Below are 23,713 nucleotides of genomic sequence, written 5' to 3'. Positions count from 1 at the left end.
AGCCTGACCAATGCTGAGCACATAAAGGCCTATACTATCACCACGATAACAGTATAACATAACCAATTATCTGTCCTATCAGAAGATTAAGAATCCATTTCTGCTCATTATGATTGAATCAATATTTCAAATAAAGATACATATTTGCACTCTACAGGATACATACGTATATATATTATATACATGTACATGTACATACATTTAGGCCTATAAACGAATCCCACTCAAAACATTCAATTTAGTGGTGAGGGTATATTCATGTTCACACAGTAATTATATCAGACGAATAGATCTCTGTCATGGTCAATAATGCCTATAAACAAAACAATTGAAAAAAATAAGTTAACAACATACTGAAATATGATGTACAAGTATTAATATGATTAAAACACAATTGGTAGTGATTTGTATACATTGTCTCTAATCGGTTAACCAACCTGAAGGTAAATAATTCGATAATTCAAGTTACATTTCTTCTTACTAAACATTTGTACGATACTGCTTTCAGATTCTGTATATTATAGCATTTGACTACATTTATTTGTCATGCTTTTTTGTTGTTTGTGGGGGGGGGGGAGGTTGGGATGGGGCGAGATTTAAAAACCTATACCATGCATAAGGACTTGCTACTAACAAGAAGTGTCAGCATCCATGCTGCACCACTCCTTGAAGAATATACTCTAGATAAAATTCATAAAAGTTTCGACTTCAAATAAAATTTATGATAGAGAAGAATTATATTTAAGCAAAACAAAACGGGAAAAAATGGGGTGGAATGATACAAAATGTTATTGGATTACGAATAAAAACGGAAAAATAAAAATTATTTGAGGCACATCGATTTGTATTACCCCCCCCCCCTCACCCCGTCAACAAATATAAAAGCCATTTTCCTCTATCTTTACATTTTGACATAAATTATTGGCCCCGAATCGAGGTGCTCATGACATGGCTTATTGAATAAATAATGATGATTACAATATGTCTTGCACGATGCACTGCACTTCTGGTAGCCATGGTGATCATTCTTCTCATCTCATTTCTATTTGAACCAAACTTGCACTATCGATATTTTTCATTTATTTAGGGTGTATTTTCTGTATCTAAATGTCCAATATTTATTCACAGAAAAACATTAAAAGTTCACCGAATATATTATACAGCCATGAACCCATAAACATACAGAACAAACTACTGTTTGGAAATCGCATTTCTTTGCTAACCTTCTTCCAACCGCATAGCATTTTTTGGTTTCGAAACATAATGCCCAATCATTACAATAGAGTTCCTTTTTTGTAAGTGTATCACGTAAATTTTAATTTCATCTCACAGCAAGCAACAGCAAAGTAGGAGTGAAAGCTATCATGTAACCTTTTGCAACAAAATGCAAATATTTAAAATGCGAAAAAGTAATATTTCTAAATGTAATGGAGCCTGACCAATGCTGAGCACATAAAGGCCTATACTATCACCACGATAACAGTATAACATAACCAATTATCTGTCCTATCAGAAGATTAACAATCCATTTCTGTTCATTATGATTGAATCAATATTTCAAATAAAGATACATATTTGCACTCTACAGGATACATACGTATATATATTATATACATGTACATGTACATACATATAGGCCTATAAACGAATCCCACTCAAAACATTCAATAAACTGATGAGGGTATATTCATGTTCACACAGTAATTATATCAGAAGAATAGATCTTCGTCATGGTCAATAATGCCTATGAACAACAAATTTGAAAAAATAAGTTAACAACATACTGAAATATGATGTACAAGTATTTATATGATTAAAACACAATTGGTAGTGATTTGTATACATCGTCTCTAATCGGTTAACCAATCTGAAGGTAAATAATTCGATAATTCAAGTTACATTTCTTCATACTAAACATTTGTACGATACTGCATTCAGATTCTGTATATTATAGCATTTGACTACATTTATTTGTCATGCTTTTTTGTTGTTTGTGGGGGGGAGGTTGGGGTGGAGCGAGATTTAAAAACCTATACCATGCTTAAGGACTTGCTACTAACAAGTAGTGTCAGCATCCATGCTGCACCACTCCTTGAAGAATATACTCTAGATAAAATTCATAAAAGTTTTGACTTCAAATAAAATTTATGATAGAGAAGAATTATATTTCAGCAAAACAAAAGGGGAAATAATGGGGTGGAATGATACAAAATGTTATTGGATTACGAATTAAAACGGAAAAATATTTTTTTTTTTTAGGCACATCGATTTTTTTTTTGAAGAATATAAGTTAACAACATACTGAAATATGATGTACAAGTATTTATATGATTAACACACAATTAATAGTGATTTGCATACAAGTGTATCTAATCTGTTTATCTAGGTAAATAATTCAGATTCTGTACATTATAACATATGACTATATTTTGTGTTTATGTTTTTTTTTTTTTTTTTTTTTTTGGGGGGGGGGGCAAGATCTAAATTATTAGATATAAGTATGAAAATTCCGATAGCTAGTATCCGAGCAAGCATGATAACAACCTATTACCTATACCACGCATACAGACTTGCTACTAACAATGTCTGAAAATTACTGTTCGCCTTTCGAGGTTTACATTGTTCCAGCCATTATATATTGAAAAGCAAAACAGAATATAAAATGAGCATATCAATTAAAATCAAAACCTCAACAAGACATAACATGAAAAAGAAATAACGTAGACTTTTAATCGTTCCTCTAAAATGACCCCGATACCTTTCAGCATTAGCCTACATTCTAGAAAATATAGCCTGCAATAATTCAATATGTCACTCTCAATAATGTGTAGCCACAGCGGAGAGTGGGATTTTTTTTTAAAGTCCGACATTATAATATTCTACCAGCCAGGGGCGGCGATTTCTTTTCATGACCGGGAGGAGGGGGACGAGGGAGCAGTGGCGTAATAAGCAAAAAATGTTTAGGGTGGCAGAAAAAATCTACATGTTAATACGCAGGCCCTGGGAACGTTTTTCAAATAGGGGGGGGGGAGGAGGGGGCAAAGTATTTACCATTAGGTAGAGCATAGCAAAGCAATGTGGATCGTAAATTGGCGTGGGGTCCAGGGGAAAAGCCCCGGCGGGTGTCAAGGGGCGAAGGGGTTTTAGGCATGTATTAAGGTCACATGAGCATATTTTGATACCTTATTTGTGACACTTGCATGCAGGTCACTAATTAGGGTGGGATCCAGAGGCGGAGCCCTCAGAAGCTCAGGGGTTTTAGGCATTAAAATTACGTTCAGATGAGCAACCAGGGGCAGGCCTTCGGGCGCTCGGTGGGGTCCAGGGGGCAGAGCCCGGAAGCTCAGGGAAAAATCATGCCATTTTAGCAACATTTGTAAATCACTGGTATCGAGTTAGAAATAAACCACGTTTGAATTTCACTTGGGGGAGACTGATTCCATCCCCTGCCCCAATCAGTACGCAAGTGCGAGGGAGCCATAGTGAATGACGGAAGTGAATACCCCCTCACATGTTTTTGAAGTTTTGTATTGAATATTACAGTCCTTAGCCAAAAAACAAGCAATAAACTTTTTCCACAATTGTTTTTTCTTGGTATTTACTTATTCATTTTGAAAGATATTATGGAGATTTTTGCATTTTTATTTGTCTAAACGCTGCACTCTTGGGCCCTCCAGAGCCTAAAAGTGTGTTGCAGCCTTTAGTCAGTATTTGCTTTACATTTTTTGTGGCACTTTTTTCAAATTTTGAGGCGGGACGACCCCCTCCCCTTCCCCTAAAAATTTGAGGAGGGGCGTGTACCCTCGTCCCCCATCCCGGGATCGCCGCCCCCTGCTACCAGCAAAATTTCCAACGTAATTATTTTCAATTTTTAGGAACAATTTGTGTAAATAGCCCGACCCCCCTTCTGTCTTTTAAAGCCTCGTTTAGATATGAGGTGGCAAAACCGCATCGAGTTTTTTTTTATATAGTGACATAATCATGAAGTGCAATAATTTCACATTTCTATGAGCTCTGTGAATCCGCGCATTATTATTTGCTGCCATTAATTTACATTAAAGAAACCAATAACGAAAAAAAAAACGTGTTTTTTCGTCGGTGGTTTCCCATTTTATATCTTAAATGACAATGTTGACTGCGTTGAATCAAACTCACAATGGACCCCGGACTCTGTTCTGTCAAATATTGATCATGGATCTACATTAAGGATGAGCAATCGAACGGGTTTGTTTATCTCACTGGTTTCTTTGATGTCAAATGATGGACTGGTTTGATCATAATTAGTCATGACAGCGATGCCTTCGTGACTGCCTTGCTTCGTCCAGTAGAGGGTGCCATTGAAGTAGCCTATACCACGCAGGTCTTTTCGCTCTTCATCGCCATCGATGTCAGGGTCATTCATGTAGTCTGTGAGCTCGTGAGCCATTGTGAGAGGTTGGTTTAAGTCCTTGTAGAAAGTTCGTTGCACAAAAAAGTCACAGAAAAATATGCGTCGTGGATCTTCTGCCAAAACATAGAAAAATAGCAAATCTTACAAGGAAATACAAAAATGTATTAATCTGATAAATGTAATATTTAGGTAAATAACATGTCATGACTAAACCCACACAGCAATCAAGATGGATTAAAAATCAAAGTCTGAGGAGACATGATAAGATTACGTACAACTAGAAGATATTGCATGTTTGTAATATACGTGGCGTATTATACAATGACCATTTCAGTTAAATCACGTTTCATACAATTTATAGCTTCCTCCTTTTTCATTGCCTATGACATACAACTATACTGTTAAATCAACAGTATGAAGGATATGTAATTATGCATATTTATAAATATTTAAATTGTGAAATCTGCCACTTCCAAAACTGTCTCCCCGTGACTATTCAAAACGTTAATTTTTACGCTTTGTAATGTAGTTATATGAGGGATCGTTATAATAAGCAAATAACTACCGTTGGTGAAGGTGATGGGACAAACTATCACTTCCGAGGCGATCTGGATGTAGCTATCTTTCCGAAGCGAAGCTGAGGAAAGATAGCGTATACATTCTGATCGACGAGAAAGTAATAGTTTGCCATCGCTTGAAACCGAAAGGTGATTATTTGCTTTATATTCCACATCTAAAACAATTTAACTACAAAAAGAAAAGGACGTGTATGCATCTACATAAAAAAACACCTAGGCCCAAATTCACACCAACAAAGTTTAAGTTTAACCCAACCCCTTGAGGTAACGGTGCGCGCATGTGTTTTCTTTGATTGCGCTCATTGGTCATGCGCGCTTAATTACGCCTGTTTTAGTGCGCTTTGGGATAATCTTCAGTGAAAGTGCGTTGCCCTGTGTAGATAGTACCTCTATCTTCAGTGAAAGTACGTTACATTGTGTAGATAGTAGTACTATCTACACAGTAGTACTATCTACACAGTGTAACGAATTTTTGCTTCTCCCATCAATAATGGGCGAACTATCTTTCATCACATGATTTACTTTTGGCCAATCGTAGAGCAAGATTCTTAGTATGTGGGATATAATAAGCAAATAACTACCGTTGGTGAAGGTGATGGGACAAACTATCACTTCCGAGGCGATCTGGATGTAGCTATCTTTCCGAAGCGAAGCTGAGGAAAGATAGCGTATACATTCTGATCGACGAGAAAGTGATAGTTTGCCATCGCCTGAAACCAAAAGGTGATTATTTGCTTTATATTCCACGTCTAAAACAATTTCACTACAAAAAGAAAAGGACGTGTATGCATCTACATAAAAGACATTAGGCCCTAATTCACACCAAAAAAAGTTACAAGTTTAACCCAACCCCTTGAGGGTACGGTGCGCGCATGTGTTTGCTTTAATTGCGCTCATTGCTAATGCGCGCTTAATTACGCCTGTTATAGTGCGCTTTTAGATAATCTTCAGTGAAAGTGCGTTGCCCTGTGTATATAGTACCTCTATCTTCAGTGAAAGTGCGTTACACTGTGTAGATAGTTGTACTATCTACACAGTGTAACAAACTTTTTTTGCTTCTCCCATCAATATTGGGCGAACTATCTTTCATCACGTGATTTACTTTTGACCAATCGTAGAGCAAGGTTCTTAGTATGTGGAATATAATGTCTGTTACCTTATTATATCATATCACCAAAGTCATGTTTATAGTATTGAATGAAAGGAATACCGTGAAATGGTAATAAAGTGCAATATAGTTATCTTTCCATGATAAATCCATGGTTTTGCATACCAATTAAAGGCCTTCAAGAAATACTAACCACCTGACATGACCCTTTTGAATAAGAAATACGTATGGCAGAGGTCAATGTAGGGGTATTGTGGAGCGTTATTGGTGTCAAGTGTGACATACATTTACGCTATACAAAACCTCGTAACATGTATTTTCATTGGACAATCACATCATCATTGTATTGTATTACATGTCTTCGTATATTTTTTAATTGATATGTTAACACTCTTTCTCCCCATATTAATGCATATTGTGTTCAGACTTATACAAAAGTATAAGCCTGCCCTATCGAAACAAATTTTAGTTTCTCCATTTATCATTTATCATTCTTTCTTGAAATGACATGTCATTTTATCAAACCCTTCTAAATATAAAATACATACGGCTGAGTTCAATGCTTAATCCGCCAATTTTTTGTAGATCTGTGTTACGGTATACAGTCTCCGTGCTTCCAGATCCATTGAGAGGTTTGCGCCGGATCTTGTTTTCCATTGACCAATACAAGAATCTGAAAAATCAAGTGTCCTGAAAATTCATATCAACATCAACAAAATCAGAGAATTTCATGACGTTATCCTCTCACCGACATGATAGGGGTAACCATTGATAGAAATGAAACATTTCCTGCATTGTCGTTTGAGTAAACCTGATGTGAATTCCCTAAAGTAACAATTTCAAGCATTGCAGCGGCGAAAAATGGCCTCTTATTAAAGTTTCAGTATTGAAAATCGTATATAAAAAGCAAGCCTTGCAACTCCATGTACTTGCTGCATTTGTATATTTTGGTAATTATTATTAAAATTATTATTCTCATTAGTATTATTATTATTATTATTATCTGTATTACTATGTTTAGACCCGAACACGTGTGAAATTTAGCCGAATACGACCATACCAATTCAGCTCCACTTAAAAAAAAATACGGTGACCGTTAATTAATTATTTAATTAGGGCCCCCAAGAATAACAGTATTTTAACTACTGATAGGGCTACCCTGTTGAAATAAAATGAAATAAATAAAAATAAATAAACAAAAAATTAAAAATAACAATACATGGCTAGTTGTGCGTAATAGAACCAACACGAAAATGCCAACAAAAAAGCCAACATCGGAATTGGTTAAAATACGTCGTAAAAGGCGCTATTTCGTTTTGTCAACGTTTTTTTTCTTCAAATTATCTAATATTTTGTGGTAGAACACAAGTATTAGAAATCGTAATATTTATGGATATTTCAGCCGTCTCTGAACCGATTTTGATCAAACAAAGATGATTTTGTCAATTAAATTGTATGTTCTGTCAAATTTGACACCCAGTTTTTCATTATCTCACAGCAAAATTATTTTGTTTAGCGCCCTCTGCAATAGAACTCAACTATCCCTTTAACAACCCCAACTCTACTTCCGAACCATCAGTATGATTACGTGATTAAAGTTACCCCTGTTCCTCATCCATCTCCAACGACAATGGGCCATCGGTTAATCCGGTTACAAAGTTCGCCTCATTCCCTGGAAATGCGCTACCTTGTCCAATATCCACAGTCGTTATTTTCTTTGCCCCATCGTAGGCGATGTATAGAATGCGTGACAATTCAGCGATCGCAACTCCTCGTGGGTCTACGATTCAAATGAAATCATGAATTATAAACATCTTAAAATGGGGGGGGGGGGTAGGGGGCTACTAACGATTTGTTTACTTTAAATTCTCTCTTTTTTTCTTCTTCTTTTTTTGATCCGAAATAGATAGACAGAAGATAATAGCATTTAATAAGCAAACATGATAAATATCAAAATCATGATACATTCAAAGTTATTTGATATTCCTCCCATTAAGAATATATTCTCTGCCATCAGCTCCATTCCAGTGTCATATTGTGTCAGATTCCTTGCTACTTTTTATTTTTATATACCAAGATTCATGATATGATTCTATGTTATGTTTAAATCATTTTCTATACCATACCATTGTCGTTTCCAGAAGTGACCTCCTCCCTGTTTCCTCCATCATCATCAGCACGATAAACTCGTTTTGTACCCCTGTCACCCCAGTAGAGCTTCTTCTCCACGGAGTCATAGGTCATATAATTGGGTCGATCGGTGGATTGTATAGAAGTGAAGTTTAGGTCATCTTGTAGATCTGCAACAAAAATCCCGTCTTCACCTGTCAAAAACATCTTTGCAGTCGATTCTGAAATAAACGGGTGGAAGGAGGTAATTTTATTCCCCAAAGTTTTTCCTCGTACGTTCTTCAAATGTGCTAATGTACAAATCAATATCTGTGGTTCTTCGTTCTTGAGAGCTGGTAAGGAGATGATCAATTAAGGTATACACTTCAGTCACATTCCAGACGCTGTTATACAATACCTTAACGAAGCGTAGACAGTATAAGTTCCGTGGTAATGATCTCGTGACTCAAACTGATTATTGATCTTAGGTGTGTATTTGTGATTTTTTAGGTGTGAAAGGTGAGGTATTGATGGTTTCACAGTTACCATTTAAGTTCGGTGGTGATAGTCCTGTGACTGTTGGCAAATTTTTATTGCACCAGTTGATAACTGACTGTTGGCAAATTTCCATTGCACCAGTTGATAACTGGTCTGTGTGCATATTTCCAGTTGCACCAGTTGATGACTTTTTGTTGGCATATTACCAGTTGCACCAGTTGAAACCTGGTCCGTGGGCATATTTCCAGTTGAACCAGTTGACACCAGTTAATTTGCATATTAAGTAAGGGTTGCGTGCAGATCTATGTTTTTTTTAAACAATTTATCTGAATTTACAGCATATTTCTGAATTACTTATGATTTAGTTATATGCATTTAATTTCGAAAATACTACAAATATAAATTGCCAGTTATTAAGACATTTCACTACTTCGTATAAATTACATTAAATTAAACATGAATAAGGAAACATTAACTATAAACTAAAATGATTTCAATAAAATACAAGTATATGGAAACATTTCGATTAATTAAATTATTTAAGTCTACCAATGCCTTTACATTTGAATTACAGACGAACCGGTATTGAAGTGTTGTTGCCATTCGCAATTAACCAGGACAAAGTAAAGTAGTTTTTCAACTGGCCTGGAGCTTCAACTGTTGGAAGTTTTACCAAATGGTTCTACTTGCTCAGCTAGACCAGTTGAATTCTAACTGGCCTGGATCAACTGGATCATTTAGCCCGTTTCAATTAGTTCCAGGGTATTACCAGTTGGCATTGACTGGTTCTTCAACTGAACCAGTTGCAATTAGCTATTCCTTCTGGGATGTTTGCACCCTCCATACCTCCCCCCCCCCCCCCCCCCACCCCCTCTAATCCTAAACTGCTTCCGGCGCGCCAGGACGTGACTTTTAAGGATCCAAGACACGATGAGAACGTCATTATTTTGGTTCATTTATTGTGTAACATTTGCGTAATTATTGGATTGAACGCGGGTTACAGTAACATATTTCCTCTTCGACGTAAATTTCACGTGAATGAAGAACACGATTCATCTCAAGTCAGCCTCTTAATATTTATGTGAATTTCACGCAGATATTTTGACTAAAACTATCACTAACGCTTCACGTGTTTCTGTGACGCGATTTTAAAACTTCTGAAGAATGTGATAATTTCGTTTTAATATGAAGATGTAATTTCATAACCAAACAAAAACGGGAGTATTAGGTTTACAAACCATGGTATCCAAGGTAGGGATAATCACGTTATTGTAATGGTGATATTCTAGTGACAATTACGTGATTTAGTGTACGTGTTTTATAAGTGACCTAGTACAAGAAACGTGTTAACACAATCACGTAATTGTCGAGTGCTTGAAGAACGTAAATCTGATAACGACGTGATTTTTATTGGGTTACTAACTTTTGGGCTAAAATTATTTTAGGATTTTCTAAGTGATAATATGTTGAACAACTGGTGGGGTATGTGTGAATGTTTGAGTCTAAACTGTAAATATTCTAAAAATAGCGATGGTAGTTGATTATGAGAATATGTATACATAAAAGTGCTCGACTGAAAAATGTAAATATCTTGTATTTTTAATGTTTTTAAACGATTAAATAAAGGTTCCGTGTGTGATATATAATATAAGTGAGTGACCATGCGAATCGCTCTCTTTTGAAGGAAAAATGAGGAATTAATTCTTGTTAAACTACAATTACCCCCATACAATATGTATATATGTAAAATGCTTACCTGTAGTTGTAGTGGGATTTGGTGTGGTCGAGTCCAATATAGAATTAATTGTTGCTTCAAGAGAAGTAGTGGATGCTGAAAACGAATTTAAGTTGAACGAAGACATTTAGATTTCGAGCGATACAAAAAAAATATATATAAATTTCTGCTCGTAAACATTATATTTTATTACTCTTTCCATTGCACGATCCCCTCACGGGCATCGAGCGGAGGCCTCGCGCTGATCGTGCAGCAAACGCACGATTTTTTGGTGAACATGGGGGCAAAAAAACGCTCAAAAAACGGAACGGCGGCTGCACGGTCAACGCGCTTTCTCACGCAACCTCTGCACGAAAGCTGCACAGGCTCCCGTACGATTTCCGTGCGGATGCTGAGGAGACTGCACGGCTACTGCACTGCAATTGCAACTGAACGGCGACCAACCGTCGGGCGCACGGTGGCGTTGCGTTTGCCGTGCGGTTGCCCTAGGGCCTTATCAATTACAATTGACTTTTTTTGCGGCGGCCGAAGGAATTCCAAGGGTGCCCAAGGGCAGCCTTTAGGAGGCCCTACGAGGCCCGTACGGTGGTCTTGCGGTATGGCCCACGTACAAGGCCCACGTACGTCTCCGGTAAGGTCGCCGCGCGACATCCGTACTGCCCCCGTGGCTTTTCGCGCCGTTCGTGGAGCAGGTATGTGGCGGAGATATGGGGATATCGTCGTATGGTCCCTCTGCGGGCGCCTTGGTATTTGTCAAAAATTCTACGGTCGCCGCGCGTCATCACTTCAAGGCCGTACGACAGCCACAGGTTTTCTGTCCACCAATTACAAATACTCCGTACAGCTACCCTATCTTAATTATGTGACCGCTACCGCATGTGACCGTGTGAATGGTGCGACGGCCCTATATGTTGGCCGTAAATAATTATGATAGACCACACGACCGCCAAGGCAAATGTGACCTAGGCATTTATGCCTAGGTAACATTTGCTCTACGGCTAGGATACGGCGGTCGTACGCCCCCGAAATCGAGAGATACTTGTGGCGGCCGCAGAGAATCTGGAGTATTCCTATCTTTATATGCCGTACGGGTCGCCGTTGGATTATAACGCGGAGTTATAACTGTTTTCATTTCTAGGTTCGCCATAGCGATTAGACACACCGTAGCCATGCCGTAAAGCGGTTTCACGGCGACCGTACGTCGAGTGTACGGTAGCCTTGCGTTTTATATTCTCCAGGGGCGCACGGTCGCCTATTGATCCCCTTCGGCCGCCGTGCGGGCACCCTGCGGCGTCTTTGTGTCTGTCTTATTATTTGTCGAAAAGCTACGGCCGCCGCAGGACGCCCTGCGGAGACCGTGCGTCACCGAAGGCCTTTTATGTCTCCACAAAATTAAAAATACGCCGTGTGGCTACCCTAACATGTGTGACCGCTACCGTATGTGACCGTGGGAATGCTGCGGTGGTCCTATAATTGCTGTTGGCCGTAGATTTTTAAGACCGCACGGTCGCCGAGGCAAAATAATGTGACCAAGGCATCACTATTGCATATTTCTACGTTTGAAAAAGTTTCGATATTGACTCCTCTCTCACCTCAAAAACGTTTCAATTTCTTAAATCATGCGTACATTTTAGTCGTTAATAGGTCCGTAATTGTATAATTACTCTGATTGCTCAAGAATCATAATTTTCCTATGTCTACCATTCACTCCAATGATTCATCATTTTTTTGATCGGTCAACAAATTGGACTGACATGTCATAATTGTTATGATCATCACTAAAAACGTCAAACTCACCAGATAACTTGCAAACGAAATGTCGTTTAAAACCCTTCAATGAGACGGGAAACGAGGGCATGTACTCTGGTACTGTAGGCATCAATTCACCATTGACAAGAATCGGCTGGCAATAATTATCGGCCATGTTTGTAGTCCTCTGTGCGTGAGCTAAAACCCAATTATATACAAATATACAGAATAACATTATTAAATATACAACCTCATACCTCATATAAATATATGCTGGTAAACACATACCCTGAATAACGATTGTATAAGCCATTGTGGATAGAATACCCAAAGTCACATCATCTGATATAATGTACATGTAGTGGGCACAATCAAATCCATTCTAATCCATTTCCAATCCATTCTAAGGATAACAAGTTAAGTAAACTTAACCCACGTGCACGTAATACTAAGTAAGTATCATGTTATTGATGATATTGATCCGACTAGATACAAATGCTGCACAGATTTATATTTGTGTACAAAACACATTGAAATGTCATTTTTCCAAAAAATAGATTAAACATCGGTTATTGGGTCTTTTTTAAAGTTTAGGTGGTTGTTTTTGGAGTCAAAATAGTTGAATTGTAGTAAGAAATAAAATAAAACAACAAAAACAATAAAATACTTAAGTTAAAAAACGATGAAATACATAAGAAAGACAAGAGATAACACAAGAAATAAGCTGTATTTTTTTTTTTTATTCCAAATGGTCTAATGAATATATGTAGTGAAAAAGAATGCTTATATATGATTTATGGGTAAAAATATGATTTTATGAAATTTTATCAAAAATTTGAAATTATTATATTATTCTATACACTTCACTTGACATGCGTGCAAATTTTCGCGGAGATCGGCCGGTTCACGGCCGAGATCTTAAGGGGGCCATAATGCCCCCCCCCCCCCCGGCCGTAGTAAGACCTCAAATAGCCCGGCCTTTTTAGGGTTAAGACATAACAAACATACGAATGTACATTATGTAGGCACATGGCATTTTGTAATAGTCTATGTGCTACGCAATTATTGGATATTGTTATTATTCATTAGCTGCATTAATAATCATCCAGGAAAAACAATTCCACAGAACATGGTTGACGGGATGGAGAATTTGTTTTTAAATAATCCTGTCCTTCTACCGAAAATAGTTAAATAAAAAATGTGCATGAAAATTTGGTGATTTTTCCATGTTTATGGAAAGTGCATAATTAAATGATTTAACTACTTTTTTTTATCTAGCTATCCAAGAATTACTAGAAAAGATAGTTACTTTAATAACAAACATCTGTTCATTTAAGTTCATTTAAGTTCCTTTGCTCTTTATTGTATATATGCAAAATTTAAAATAATTTAAACATAAAATTTAATTTCAATCCAGGGCCCCGTCTTTAATACAAAGAGTTGATATCAATTGCAACTTATTTGCGACTGATATCAATCGCAACTATTTACAAAAGAGATTGATTAGAGGACTGGCGATTGATTGCGATCAATCGCAACTCTTTGTAAGACGGGCCCAGGTCAATATCAAAACAAGCAATTATGATTGACCTGGAATAATACTGTATGCTACATGATATCAAATCGTAACGGTACTGTATTGTTATCAAAATGTCTTAATAACGTCTACCCATGTATAACTTTAACGCTAAAATACTCTTACACCTAACAAATCCTTATTGTAAAATAGATATACTCACTTGTAATCATTTAAAATTTGGCGGTCTTTTTTAAAACATTAACTCGGTTTCATTTTTCCAGCTTTCCTGCTCACCATTGAGGATACATATCAACTTGATCTTGTTTGAATATAGTTTTAAATCCGGATACCAATGTAAAGACATTAATATTATATTTATGGGAGGAATACCTCATGAGTTATAGCATACATAAATGTGTTGGCAGCCATTTTTGATGGTATAATGGCAGCCGTCTTGGTTACATTGTTTCTATAAAAAGCTGACCTTATACTTTATGATACTTTTTCGTGCATCAATGAATATTCTTACCCTTAAAATGTACCTTAAACTATATTGTAAATAGTAAAACGAATCTGATTATGTTGCGATACTGGCTACAATTTAGGATGCCATCGTTCATTTCCGGGATTTCTGGCGGCTATCACACTTTTCAAACGGTCTAAATGGATTTGTCGACCCCGAAACCTAGGTATAGATCCCAACATTACATCTCTAATATGAACATGTCACGATTTATGACTAATTTCAGTTTTCGTCGGCCATCTCGGATTACAAAATGGATGCCATCTTTAGAATTGTTTTGAGTATTAGGCTACTCCAGCACTTTATGATAATTTGAAGCATACTAGAGAATATCTTGTCCTCTTAAACATACATTTAATCTTGCAAATTACCAAAGGTAACTCACATCCAGTCATTTTAAGGAGATTGGCGGCCATTTCGGTCGCCATCTTGAATTTACAGGTATTTTGGTAGCCATAACCCACTGTATGTGGTATGAATGGATTCTTCGATCCCCGAAACCTAAGTATACACAATAAAATTACATTTCCAAGAGGGATATATCACGATTCATGGCTATTTTAAGGTATTGGCGGCCATCCACAATAGGACAAATTTCCGAGGGTCCTTTTATTACTTTTAGCCGGAATTTTAGTATGTTGAAACCGTTGAAAAACTTTTGTTGTAATCTTTTGGGGGTTGGTGTATTTTTTTACCCCAGGAACTGACGCGACTGAAAGAAGAGGCAGCCATTAACAATCATAAATGCCATGTTAATTTATATTAACATATCAAGTTTAGAGAACTATAACTACCTTAAAAACATTTTTGACATAATATTGTCCAGATCTGTGGCCAGTTTTCCAAAAAGGTTTGAGTCTTTAGTGAAGATAATTTATGAAATGTAGAGAAACATGCATTTTCGTCGCAATTTATATCATGGGGAAAATTTAAGGACAAATCACAGTGGCTTTATATTTTTATGCAGATTATCATCAAGCCTATAAAATGCGGTATGATTTTGTAGAGAATTCTTAATTCTCTTTCAAATGACACCTCACACATGGTGAAATTGTAGTTAGGTTAAAAGTTCATCATCAATATTATACAGATATTGACTGACAGGAGGTGTCATATAACATTATTTGGACCGCTGAAGGGAAAATATGGTCACAAGGGAAAATATAACCCTCTTTCCATGGTTTTTCGAGGACAAACACAAATTTTGAAAAAGAAGTGCGAAAAATAATATTTCTATATAATTCGAGAAAAAAATCCTTCAAAAACAAAAATCCTATGAAAAAAAAAATTAAAAATTGGGGGGGGGGGGGGGGGGAATAAATCTCAATTTCTGGTTTTACCTGGAAAAAAATATTGATTACAAAAAAAGACCATCGGTAATGGTGTATAGTGTTTGTAATTGGTGACATACAGTCCTCAAGAGGGAGACATGCATTGATTAAAAATATATTCATTTCACTTCTTGCTATGTGAAATTATGAGGAAGGAAATAAAATATCATTGAAAACAAAAAAATCTACACTTTAAACTTTCCTCTACTGTTATTTTGATTATACACTGTTACATGCAAGAATCTTTTTCCTTTTTTTTTCTATGTTCATTGATTGATGTAACTCATGAAGTGTCTTGTATCAAAGATCTTGTTTTATATTGCTTAATTTGATAATTTCTTGTTATGTGAATTTCTTGTTATGTGAAATTATGAGGAAGGAAATAAAATATCATTTAAAACAAAAAAAATTTTCACCGGCTGGTTAATATAACATTGGAAAATGAACGACTAGGAAAATATTACAATGGATCCTCGCAATTGATATCACGTGACGAGCTCTGGACAAATCACATCTCGGTATCTGTCTAAGCTATCTAATATTACCTACACATGGCGGCTATTATACAAATATACAATGACACTCGAGGATCTAGCTGAAGCTATTCGCATCGAAGGAACATCAACTAGTACTATTCTCCCGAGGGCCATCGGCCCGAGGGAGAAAAGTACTAATGATGTTTCTGAGTGCGAATAGGTTTAGCTTGTTCCGAGAATGAGTCATTTTATATTTGTTTTATTTCCCTTCCATCTGTTTCATTCCTTGTACACTTCTGTAATAACATGAACCGTATACTCACATACACATATTACATAAATATCGAAAAGAAGTAAAAGAAAATTGCACGGCTCGAATGAAACATCGAAGGATGTAAATATGTTTAGCTGGCGTGCATTAGTGTAGTGCAGTTATCGCACAGCGTAAATTGCATGGCTTAAGGCCCGGTCACAGAAGGGACGCATGGGGAACTCACGGCCAGCGCATTGGAAATTTGCAATTTTGGCCAGTGCGTTGTCGTGCACCCAACTTTTGTCAAAGCTACAGCGAGCTGACACCAAATACATAGCGTGTTGCTAGCGCGCTGAGCGCATACAGGGCGCATACAGTGCGCATACAAACCGTACACAGAGCGCACATAATAACAACTTCCACGAATGCAGAGCGTGTTACTAGCGCGCTGAGCGCATACAGGGCGCATACAGTGCGCATACAAACCGTACACAGAGCGCACATGATAACAACTTGAACTTCCACGAATGCAGAGCGTGTTGCTAGCCCGCTGGACGAATATTCCACGCATGCACCGCGTTCTCAACAGAGGTGGTCACACATAGACGACGCACGGCCAGCGCATTGGAAATCGGAAAAGGCCGCGTGCCTAACTTTTGTCATGATTTTGGAAAAGCTAGCGAGCTGACACAAAATGCACAGCGTGTAGCTAGCGCGCTGTGCGTATACAGGGCGTGTGCTTCGCGTATGTCTGGCGCTGATCTAGCCCGCTCCACGCATGTCTGGCGTGCATTTGGAGTGTACATTTATGCGTCGAGCTCCGCGCACACTGTTGAGCATGCTCAAAAAATCCCGACGCACACAGCGAATGACGACGAATGCATAGCGTGGGTCCAGCGCGCTCGACGAACGAGTAACGAATGATGACGCACGCCTAGCACTGGCCCAAATTGCAAAATTTCCAAAGCGCTGGCCGTGCGTCCCCCATGCGTCCCCCTCTGTGTGACCGGGCCTTTAACAGCGCCGTGACACAGCGGGAGTTGCCCGTGCGGAGGCATTTGAAATCCTGTACGCTCGCTGGGAAAACGCATCCCGAAGGTAATAGGGAACTATGCGTGACGTCAGCAAACAAAAAATGAACTGTTCCGATGTAGTCGGCAGGAAAAGTCTTTTATAGTAAAACTATTCTTCTTGTTGTTGTATAAACTTCTAATGCAACAATCTTACGATAAGGGATATAATTTGAAATATGATTGCAACTGTTTTTAGCAGTTTATTTTCGAGGAATTCCACCCAGGAAGGAAGGTCTTCTGAACACGTTGATACCAAACAATCTTTTACAATATCCAATGTCTCAAAACCCTAAAATTGGGCTTTTGCCACAAATGTAACTGATCTAGACCGCGATTATGCTCCTTATTAATTAAAATAAAAGACTAAATTCATTATAACTCACCAATGACGGATGAAGTGCAAAGAAGTAGGAACAAGTCTCTCAGGGTAACAATGGATTTATGTCTCTCCATCTATTGTAAATTGAAGGAAAAAAAGTAAGGGATTCATCACTGTAAAATTAATACCGTTTTCTGACATTTACGAACAATAAATGGGGTCATTAATGTTATAGGTAGACATAACAAAATTGAAACTTCTAAGAAATTAGAAAAGTTGATTAAAAACTTAACCCCCCCCCCCCCCCCCCGACAAAAAAAAAATTTAAGAGAGCTTTATTTTGTAATTCTTTAAAATATACATGTATAAAATTCAGCTTTCTATAAATTTGTTATCCAATACAGTTGATCATCCTCATCGAATTCTTTAATAAAACCCCATTTGACCCTTGATTAGTCTTACCTTAATAGAAATTGTCCTCTGCTCTTATTTCGAGATTGCGTGGAAGGGTGCTTGTTTGCACACAAACTGATAGATGGACAATGCGCAAGTGCAAAAGGTTCTTGTAGTTCTTCTAATAAATGACACTTCAATTTGGCGGCTGGTCGCAATTGATTTCTGTTATAGATGTTATAGAGCGGGTGTGTTCCTGCTAAATAAACATTACAGACAATGGCTGGCTCAATGTGTGTGGTAGATGTTGTATACCATCGGACCAATCAGAGAGGAGCTGCAAAGTGCGTGCCTATACTCATTTGTATGTGTACATCAATTTACACCAATATCTATAAACATTATATAGGGTCTATCTACGAGTTAATATGCGGCGGGGGATCTAGGATTTCCGAATTTGGGAGTGGGAAAACCAGCGTTTGCGCAGAGCGAACTGCCAGCGCATTGAGCGCTAGCCCTTCTTGATGGGGTCCAAGGGCCCGCCTTATAGCCCCCCTTTTTTTTGGGGGGGGGGGGGGTGGCTGATTCAGCCCCCACGTGGATCCACCACTGATATATATATATATATATACCAACTTGTATTAACAGTACATCTGTATATAACCCTACATGTTACATTAACCGGACATCATACTAACTAGTATATTAACCCTTACCCTAAATGAAAAACAATATAAATAAAGAAACTTGTGACTTATGATTAAACCTTTCGTTTCTTTACGTTTCCTCTGCCTGCAAACGTACGTAGAGGGCAGTAATTATATTGTTCCATCGTTTGACCAAATCTACTTAATGACTTATTTTTTCACTACATATGTCCTCCTAATATATACATCCTGCAGCGTCATTAGAAGGACATAGTGAACAATTTAGTCATTAAGCATGGAGGAAGAAATAAAAGAAAGGAAAATAGATCCTATTGGACTTTACTCTATGGCGATCTTTAGGAGGTCCATGAAAGATGGTTTGCTAATTTATAATTGTGAAGATCGTTATCACTTTTAGATTTCTTGGTTATAACGAATTTTATAGACACATATATGAAGTAGTTTTTCTATCTATTTTTTCCTATTGTATATAAGTATTAGCTTGGAGATGATTCGAGCATGACAAAGCGACTTCGTCACCTAAGGAGGCCATTGTCTTTCTTCTTTATTCTCTCTTTTTGTTGTTGCATTTTAGAATTATAATAATTGGTCTCGAATGGCGGAAATTGTCCTTGAATAATAGTGATCCACAACATCACTATGCCTAAATTATTACTTGCTTGCGCTTTCTCATCACTGCATTAATCCGTCTATGATCACCTACTTGTCCTAATCATAGTAGAGTGAATTCAGTTTTCAGCAATTATACTAATAGAGGTGCTCATGACACGGCTCATTGACTGGATAATAGGGACTTTTAGATTTGCGTGGACTGATACGTGTGACGTCCATTCAAGGCAGTGCATTAAAAGGACGTCGATCGTAGCAATCCCCATTGTCTTCGTGCGAATCTAAAAGTCCCTATTGATGATATGTGTATGTCGTGCGCGGTGCATTGCACTTCTGGTCGCCATGGCGTTCATTCTTTCTCATCTCGTTTCTATTTGTTACAAATGCTTAGAAATAAGGATTTAATTTTGGCAGGTTTACAGTTCAGTGAAAAAATTCCCTTTTAAAAAAAAAGGTATTTTATGTTTTTTTTTCTTTCTGGGGAGGGGGGGGGGTTACCTATAATTAAAAAAAAAATAACTCGACAATTCTCGTTTATTTTCCCATTGCGATTATTAGAAGGTTGAGTTCTGATGAGAGGTGAACAATACTTTGTTAGCGTTATAATTGCTATTATGCAAGTGAGGAAGAACATGAGAGAGAAAAGGATTCCCTGAAAAACATGGCTCTTCAAATGCCTTCATATTCTATATATGACAAGTACATGATGTAATTGCTTAAAAATGAGACCCGACTTTTATGTCACATGTTTGTGTGGTCCCATATACATCTTTCTGTGTACAGTGCTTGTTACTTTACTGGGCCGAATTTCTTGTCATTTTCATGACTCCAGAACCTTGCAGTACAGACCAATTATTTATATGCTACATGATCAACTTTTTCTGATCTATTCCACACCGTTTCTTTCACAATCCAATCGCATGACCAGAACTCAACTTTATCTTTAACTTGCATGCAGTGTATATTCACTCATGCTCTCGCAAACATGAAATATTTATGTAAAACTCTTACTTGATTAAATATCAAACTAAGACCATTACAGGAGGTGAAATTCAAAATATTAGGCCTACCACGATATTCCAGTGTAATGTCTTTATTCAGATACACCTATCAACATCCCACACGGCATCCATATAGAATCTCTCTGTTTTTCTCCTTCTCTTTCTCTCTCTCTCTTTCTCTCTCTGTCTCATTTTCTTTGTCTATCTGTCCCTCTTTCTCCCTGCCTTCTCCCTTTCTTATGTCTCTCCCCTGTCTCTTATTGTCTGTCTCAGTGTCTGTATTGCTCTTCCACCTACGAGTTCCTTCCTCCCTCTTTTGAATTCCCTCTCGTCATCTTTTATTCTTCATCTCTGTATCATTCATTATCCTATCATATTTTATTCAACCTTTTCTATGTTTCAATATCTTTGGTCTTCTTCTTCTTCTTCTTCTCCTCCTCTTATTGGAGGCCGTTTTTCTCTTCCTTTCTTGTTTTCACAGTTCAATTGCATGTACATTCATAAATGAAAAATGTGATATCAGTATTAACAGCTTGCACTTGAATCGAGCTTCACCATTGTAATGTTAATTCTTTTTAAAATGATATAGTGACGTCGTCAACTATATATGGAGGCTAATTTCCTTCTACTTTGTTTTCTCTTTTGTTGTTGCATGTTAGCATTGTACATTGCCCTTGAATGGCGGAAATTGTTTTTTTAATAATAATAATATTGATGCGCATCACTATGCCTACATTATTGTTTGCTGGCGCTTTCTCAACACTGCCTTCATCCGTTTATGATCACCTACCTACTCATCCTAATCATAGTATAATTAAATTCGGTTTTCATCAATTAAACTAATTAAGGTGCTCATGACATGGCTCATTGACTGGATAATGATAATATGTGTATGATTCAATGCAATCATGGTTGCCATGGCTATCATTCTTCTCATCTCATTTCTATTTGTTACCAATGCTAAAAATAATCGTTTCATTTTGGCAGGTTTGACTGTTCAGTGGAAAAAAAATTGTATGGGTATTTTACGTCTTTCTTTTTTTTCTGTGGGGGGGGGCTAGCCGTCAGTACACAACAATGAATCATATTATTTCTGCACGCTAGTGGATTCAGTGAAAATGATCACAAACCCAATACTTTGATGGTTACACAATATTAAGATTTGAACTGTTTGCCTAAATTTGAAATATGATTAATCCCCTGTACATAATGTCGCTAATCAGAGCTCATTGTTGAGCATTAACCAAACTCACTCTATCGCTATTTTGGATTAATTATGGGTGTTTTTTCGGTATCAAATTTACACTATTTCTTCACAGAAAAACATTAAAAATTCATCGAAATATTATACACCCGTGAATTTTAATTTCATCTCACAGCAAGCTTCAGCAAAGTAGGAGTGAAGGCTATCATGTAACCTTTTGTAATAAAATGCAAATATTTAAAATCCGAAAAAAGTTATATTTCTAAATGTAATGGAGCCTGACCAATGCTGAGCGGATAAAGGCCTATAATACCACCACGATAACAGTATAACATAACCAATTATCTGTACTATCAGAAGATTAGGAATCCATTTCAGTTCATTTTGATTGAATAAATATATCAAATACAGATAAATATTTTACACTCTACATGATACATACTTATACCTATATAAACGAATCACACTCGAAACATTAAATAAACTGATGAGGGTATATGCATGTTCACGCAGTAAACTATATCAGACGAATAGATCTTCGTCATCGTCAATAATACCTATGAACAACAAATTTGAATAAAATAAGTTATCAATATGCTAAATTATTATGTACAAGTAGTGTATAATGATAAGCACACAATTAATAGTGATGTGTATACACGTGTTTGTAATCGGTTAACCAAGGTAAATAATTCGATAATTCAAAGTACATTTCTGCATCCCGAAAAATTGTACGATACTGCATTCAGATTCTGTACATTTTATACAATTTGACTACATTTATTTTTCATGATTTTTTTTTTTTTTTTTTTTTTTGGGGGGGGGGGCAATATTTAACAATATTAGTTATGAGTATGGAAAGTTCGATAGCTAGTATTCAAGCAAGCATGATAATAACCTATCACATATACCATGCATACAGTCTTGTTACTAACAATGTCTGATAATTACGGTTCGCATCTCGAGGTTCCATTACATTCAGTTCAGTTTCAGTTCAGTTCAGTTCATTTCAGTTCAGTTCAGTTCAGTTTCAGTTCAGTTCAGTTTCAGTTCAGTTCAGTTTCAGTTCAGTTTCAGTTCAGTTCAGTTCAGTTTCAGTTCAGTTCAGTTCAGTTTCAGTTCAGTTCAGTTCAGTTCAGTTTCAGTTCAGTTCAGTTCAGTTTCAGTTCAGTTCAGTTCAGTTCAGTTCAGTTTCAGTTCAGTTTCAGTTCAGTTCAGTTTATTAAAAAACACATGGCATAGTAATCATGACGAACAAACATGATCCAAATTGAGACCCCAAATAGCAATGCGTGTGAGTGAGGCCCCTGTGAAGGATGGACCTCTCACTTCCGGCGGATTGGCAAAGAGACCAACGTGTTTCAAGGCTCTGCGAAATTCAAACCATGAAAGATGGTAGGATACGATCATGGATACGATACAGTCTCATGCGCGCAGAGTCCCCAAAACAGCTATGTATCTGAGAGTTACAGGGAAATAGGTCTTTTAACAGGCAAGCCTGAGGACAAAACTTAAGTTTAAACACAAAAATAATTTTCATTATATATTGAAAAGCAAAACAGAGTATAATTGGAGCATATCAATTAAAAGCATAACCTTAGCAAGACATAACATGAACAAGAAAGAACTAACATGAACAAGAAAGAACGTATCCTTTTAATTGTTCCTCTAAAAAAAACACGATAACTTCAGCATTAGCCTACATTCTAGAATACACAGCCTGCAATAATTCAATATGTCACTCTTGATAATGTGTAGCCACAGCGGAGATTGGGAATTTGTTTCAAAGTCCGACATTTTAATATTCTACCAGCAACATTTAAAACGTAATTAATCTGCAATTTGTAGGCACATTTTGTATAAATGGACCGACCAACCCTTTTTTTGTTGAGGGGGGGGGTGTCTTTTAAAGCCTCGTTTAGATACGAGGTGGCAAAACGGCAATACGTTTCTGTGAGCTATGTGAATACGCGCATGACCTTTGTTGCAATTCATTTACATAAAAGAAAACAAAAAGAAAAAAAAAAACGGGTAAAAACGGTTTTTTCTTTTCCAGGTCATATCTGACATGACAATGTTGACTGCGTTGAATCAAATTCACAATAGATCCCGGGCTCTGTTTTGTCAAATAGTGATCATGGATCTACCTTAGTGATGATCAATCTCCGGGGTTCGTT

The 23,713-nt window shown here is 37.1% G+C and overlaps 1 protein-coding gene across 1 annotated transcript; it reads right to left on the bottom strand.

Annotated features, from left to right (window-relative positions):
- Positions 1-7,674: 7,674 nt before the first annotated feature.
- Positions 7,675-8,421, bottom strand: LOC105437822. Its single transcript, XM_030994234.1, has 2 exons — positions 8,203-8,421; positions 7,675-7,856 (listed from the first exon to the last, which is right to left on the bottom strand). Exons 1-2 carry the CDS (start codon positions 8,411-8,413, stop codon positions 7,675-7,677), a joined length of 393 nt encoding a protein of 130 aa, XP_030850094.1. The 5' UTR covers positions 8,414-8,421.
- Between the last annotated feature and the right edge of the window lie 15,292 nt (positions 8,422-23,713).

This window comes from Strongylocentrotus purpuratus, unplaced genomic scaffold, assembly GCF_000002235.5.
Source record: "Strongylocentrotus purpuratus isolate Spur 01 unplaced genomic scaffold, Spur_5.0 spur5_scaffold_21, whole genome shotgun sequence".
NCBI classification, from domain to species: domain Eukaryota; kingdom Metazoa; phylum Echinodermata; class Echinoidea; order Camarodonta; family Strongylocentrotidae; genus Strongylocentrotus; species Strongylocentrotus purpuratus.
The sequence above is the reverse complement of the archived record's forward strand: the minus strand, read 5'-3'. Positions and strand labels throughout refer to the sequence as shown.

What these genes read in the sequence shown, in the direction of transcription:
- LOC105437822 (XM_030994234.1), bottom strand. Translation starts at nt 8,413, where the DNA reads ATGTTTTTGACAGGTGAAGACGGGATTTTTGTTGCAGATCTACAAGAT. An exon ending in CACTTCTGGAAACGACAATG is followed by an intron (nt 7,857 to 8,202) that starts GTATGGTATAGA and finishes TTTGAATCGTAG; the next exon opens with ACCCACGAGGAGTTGCGATC.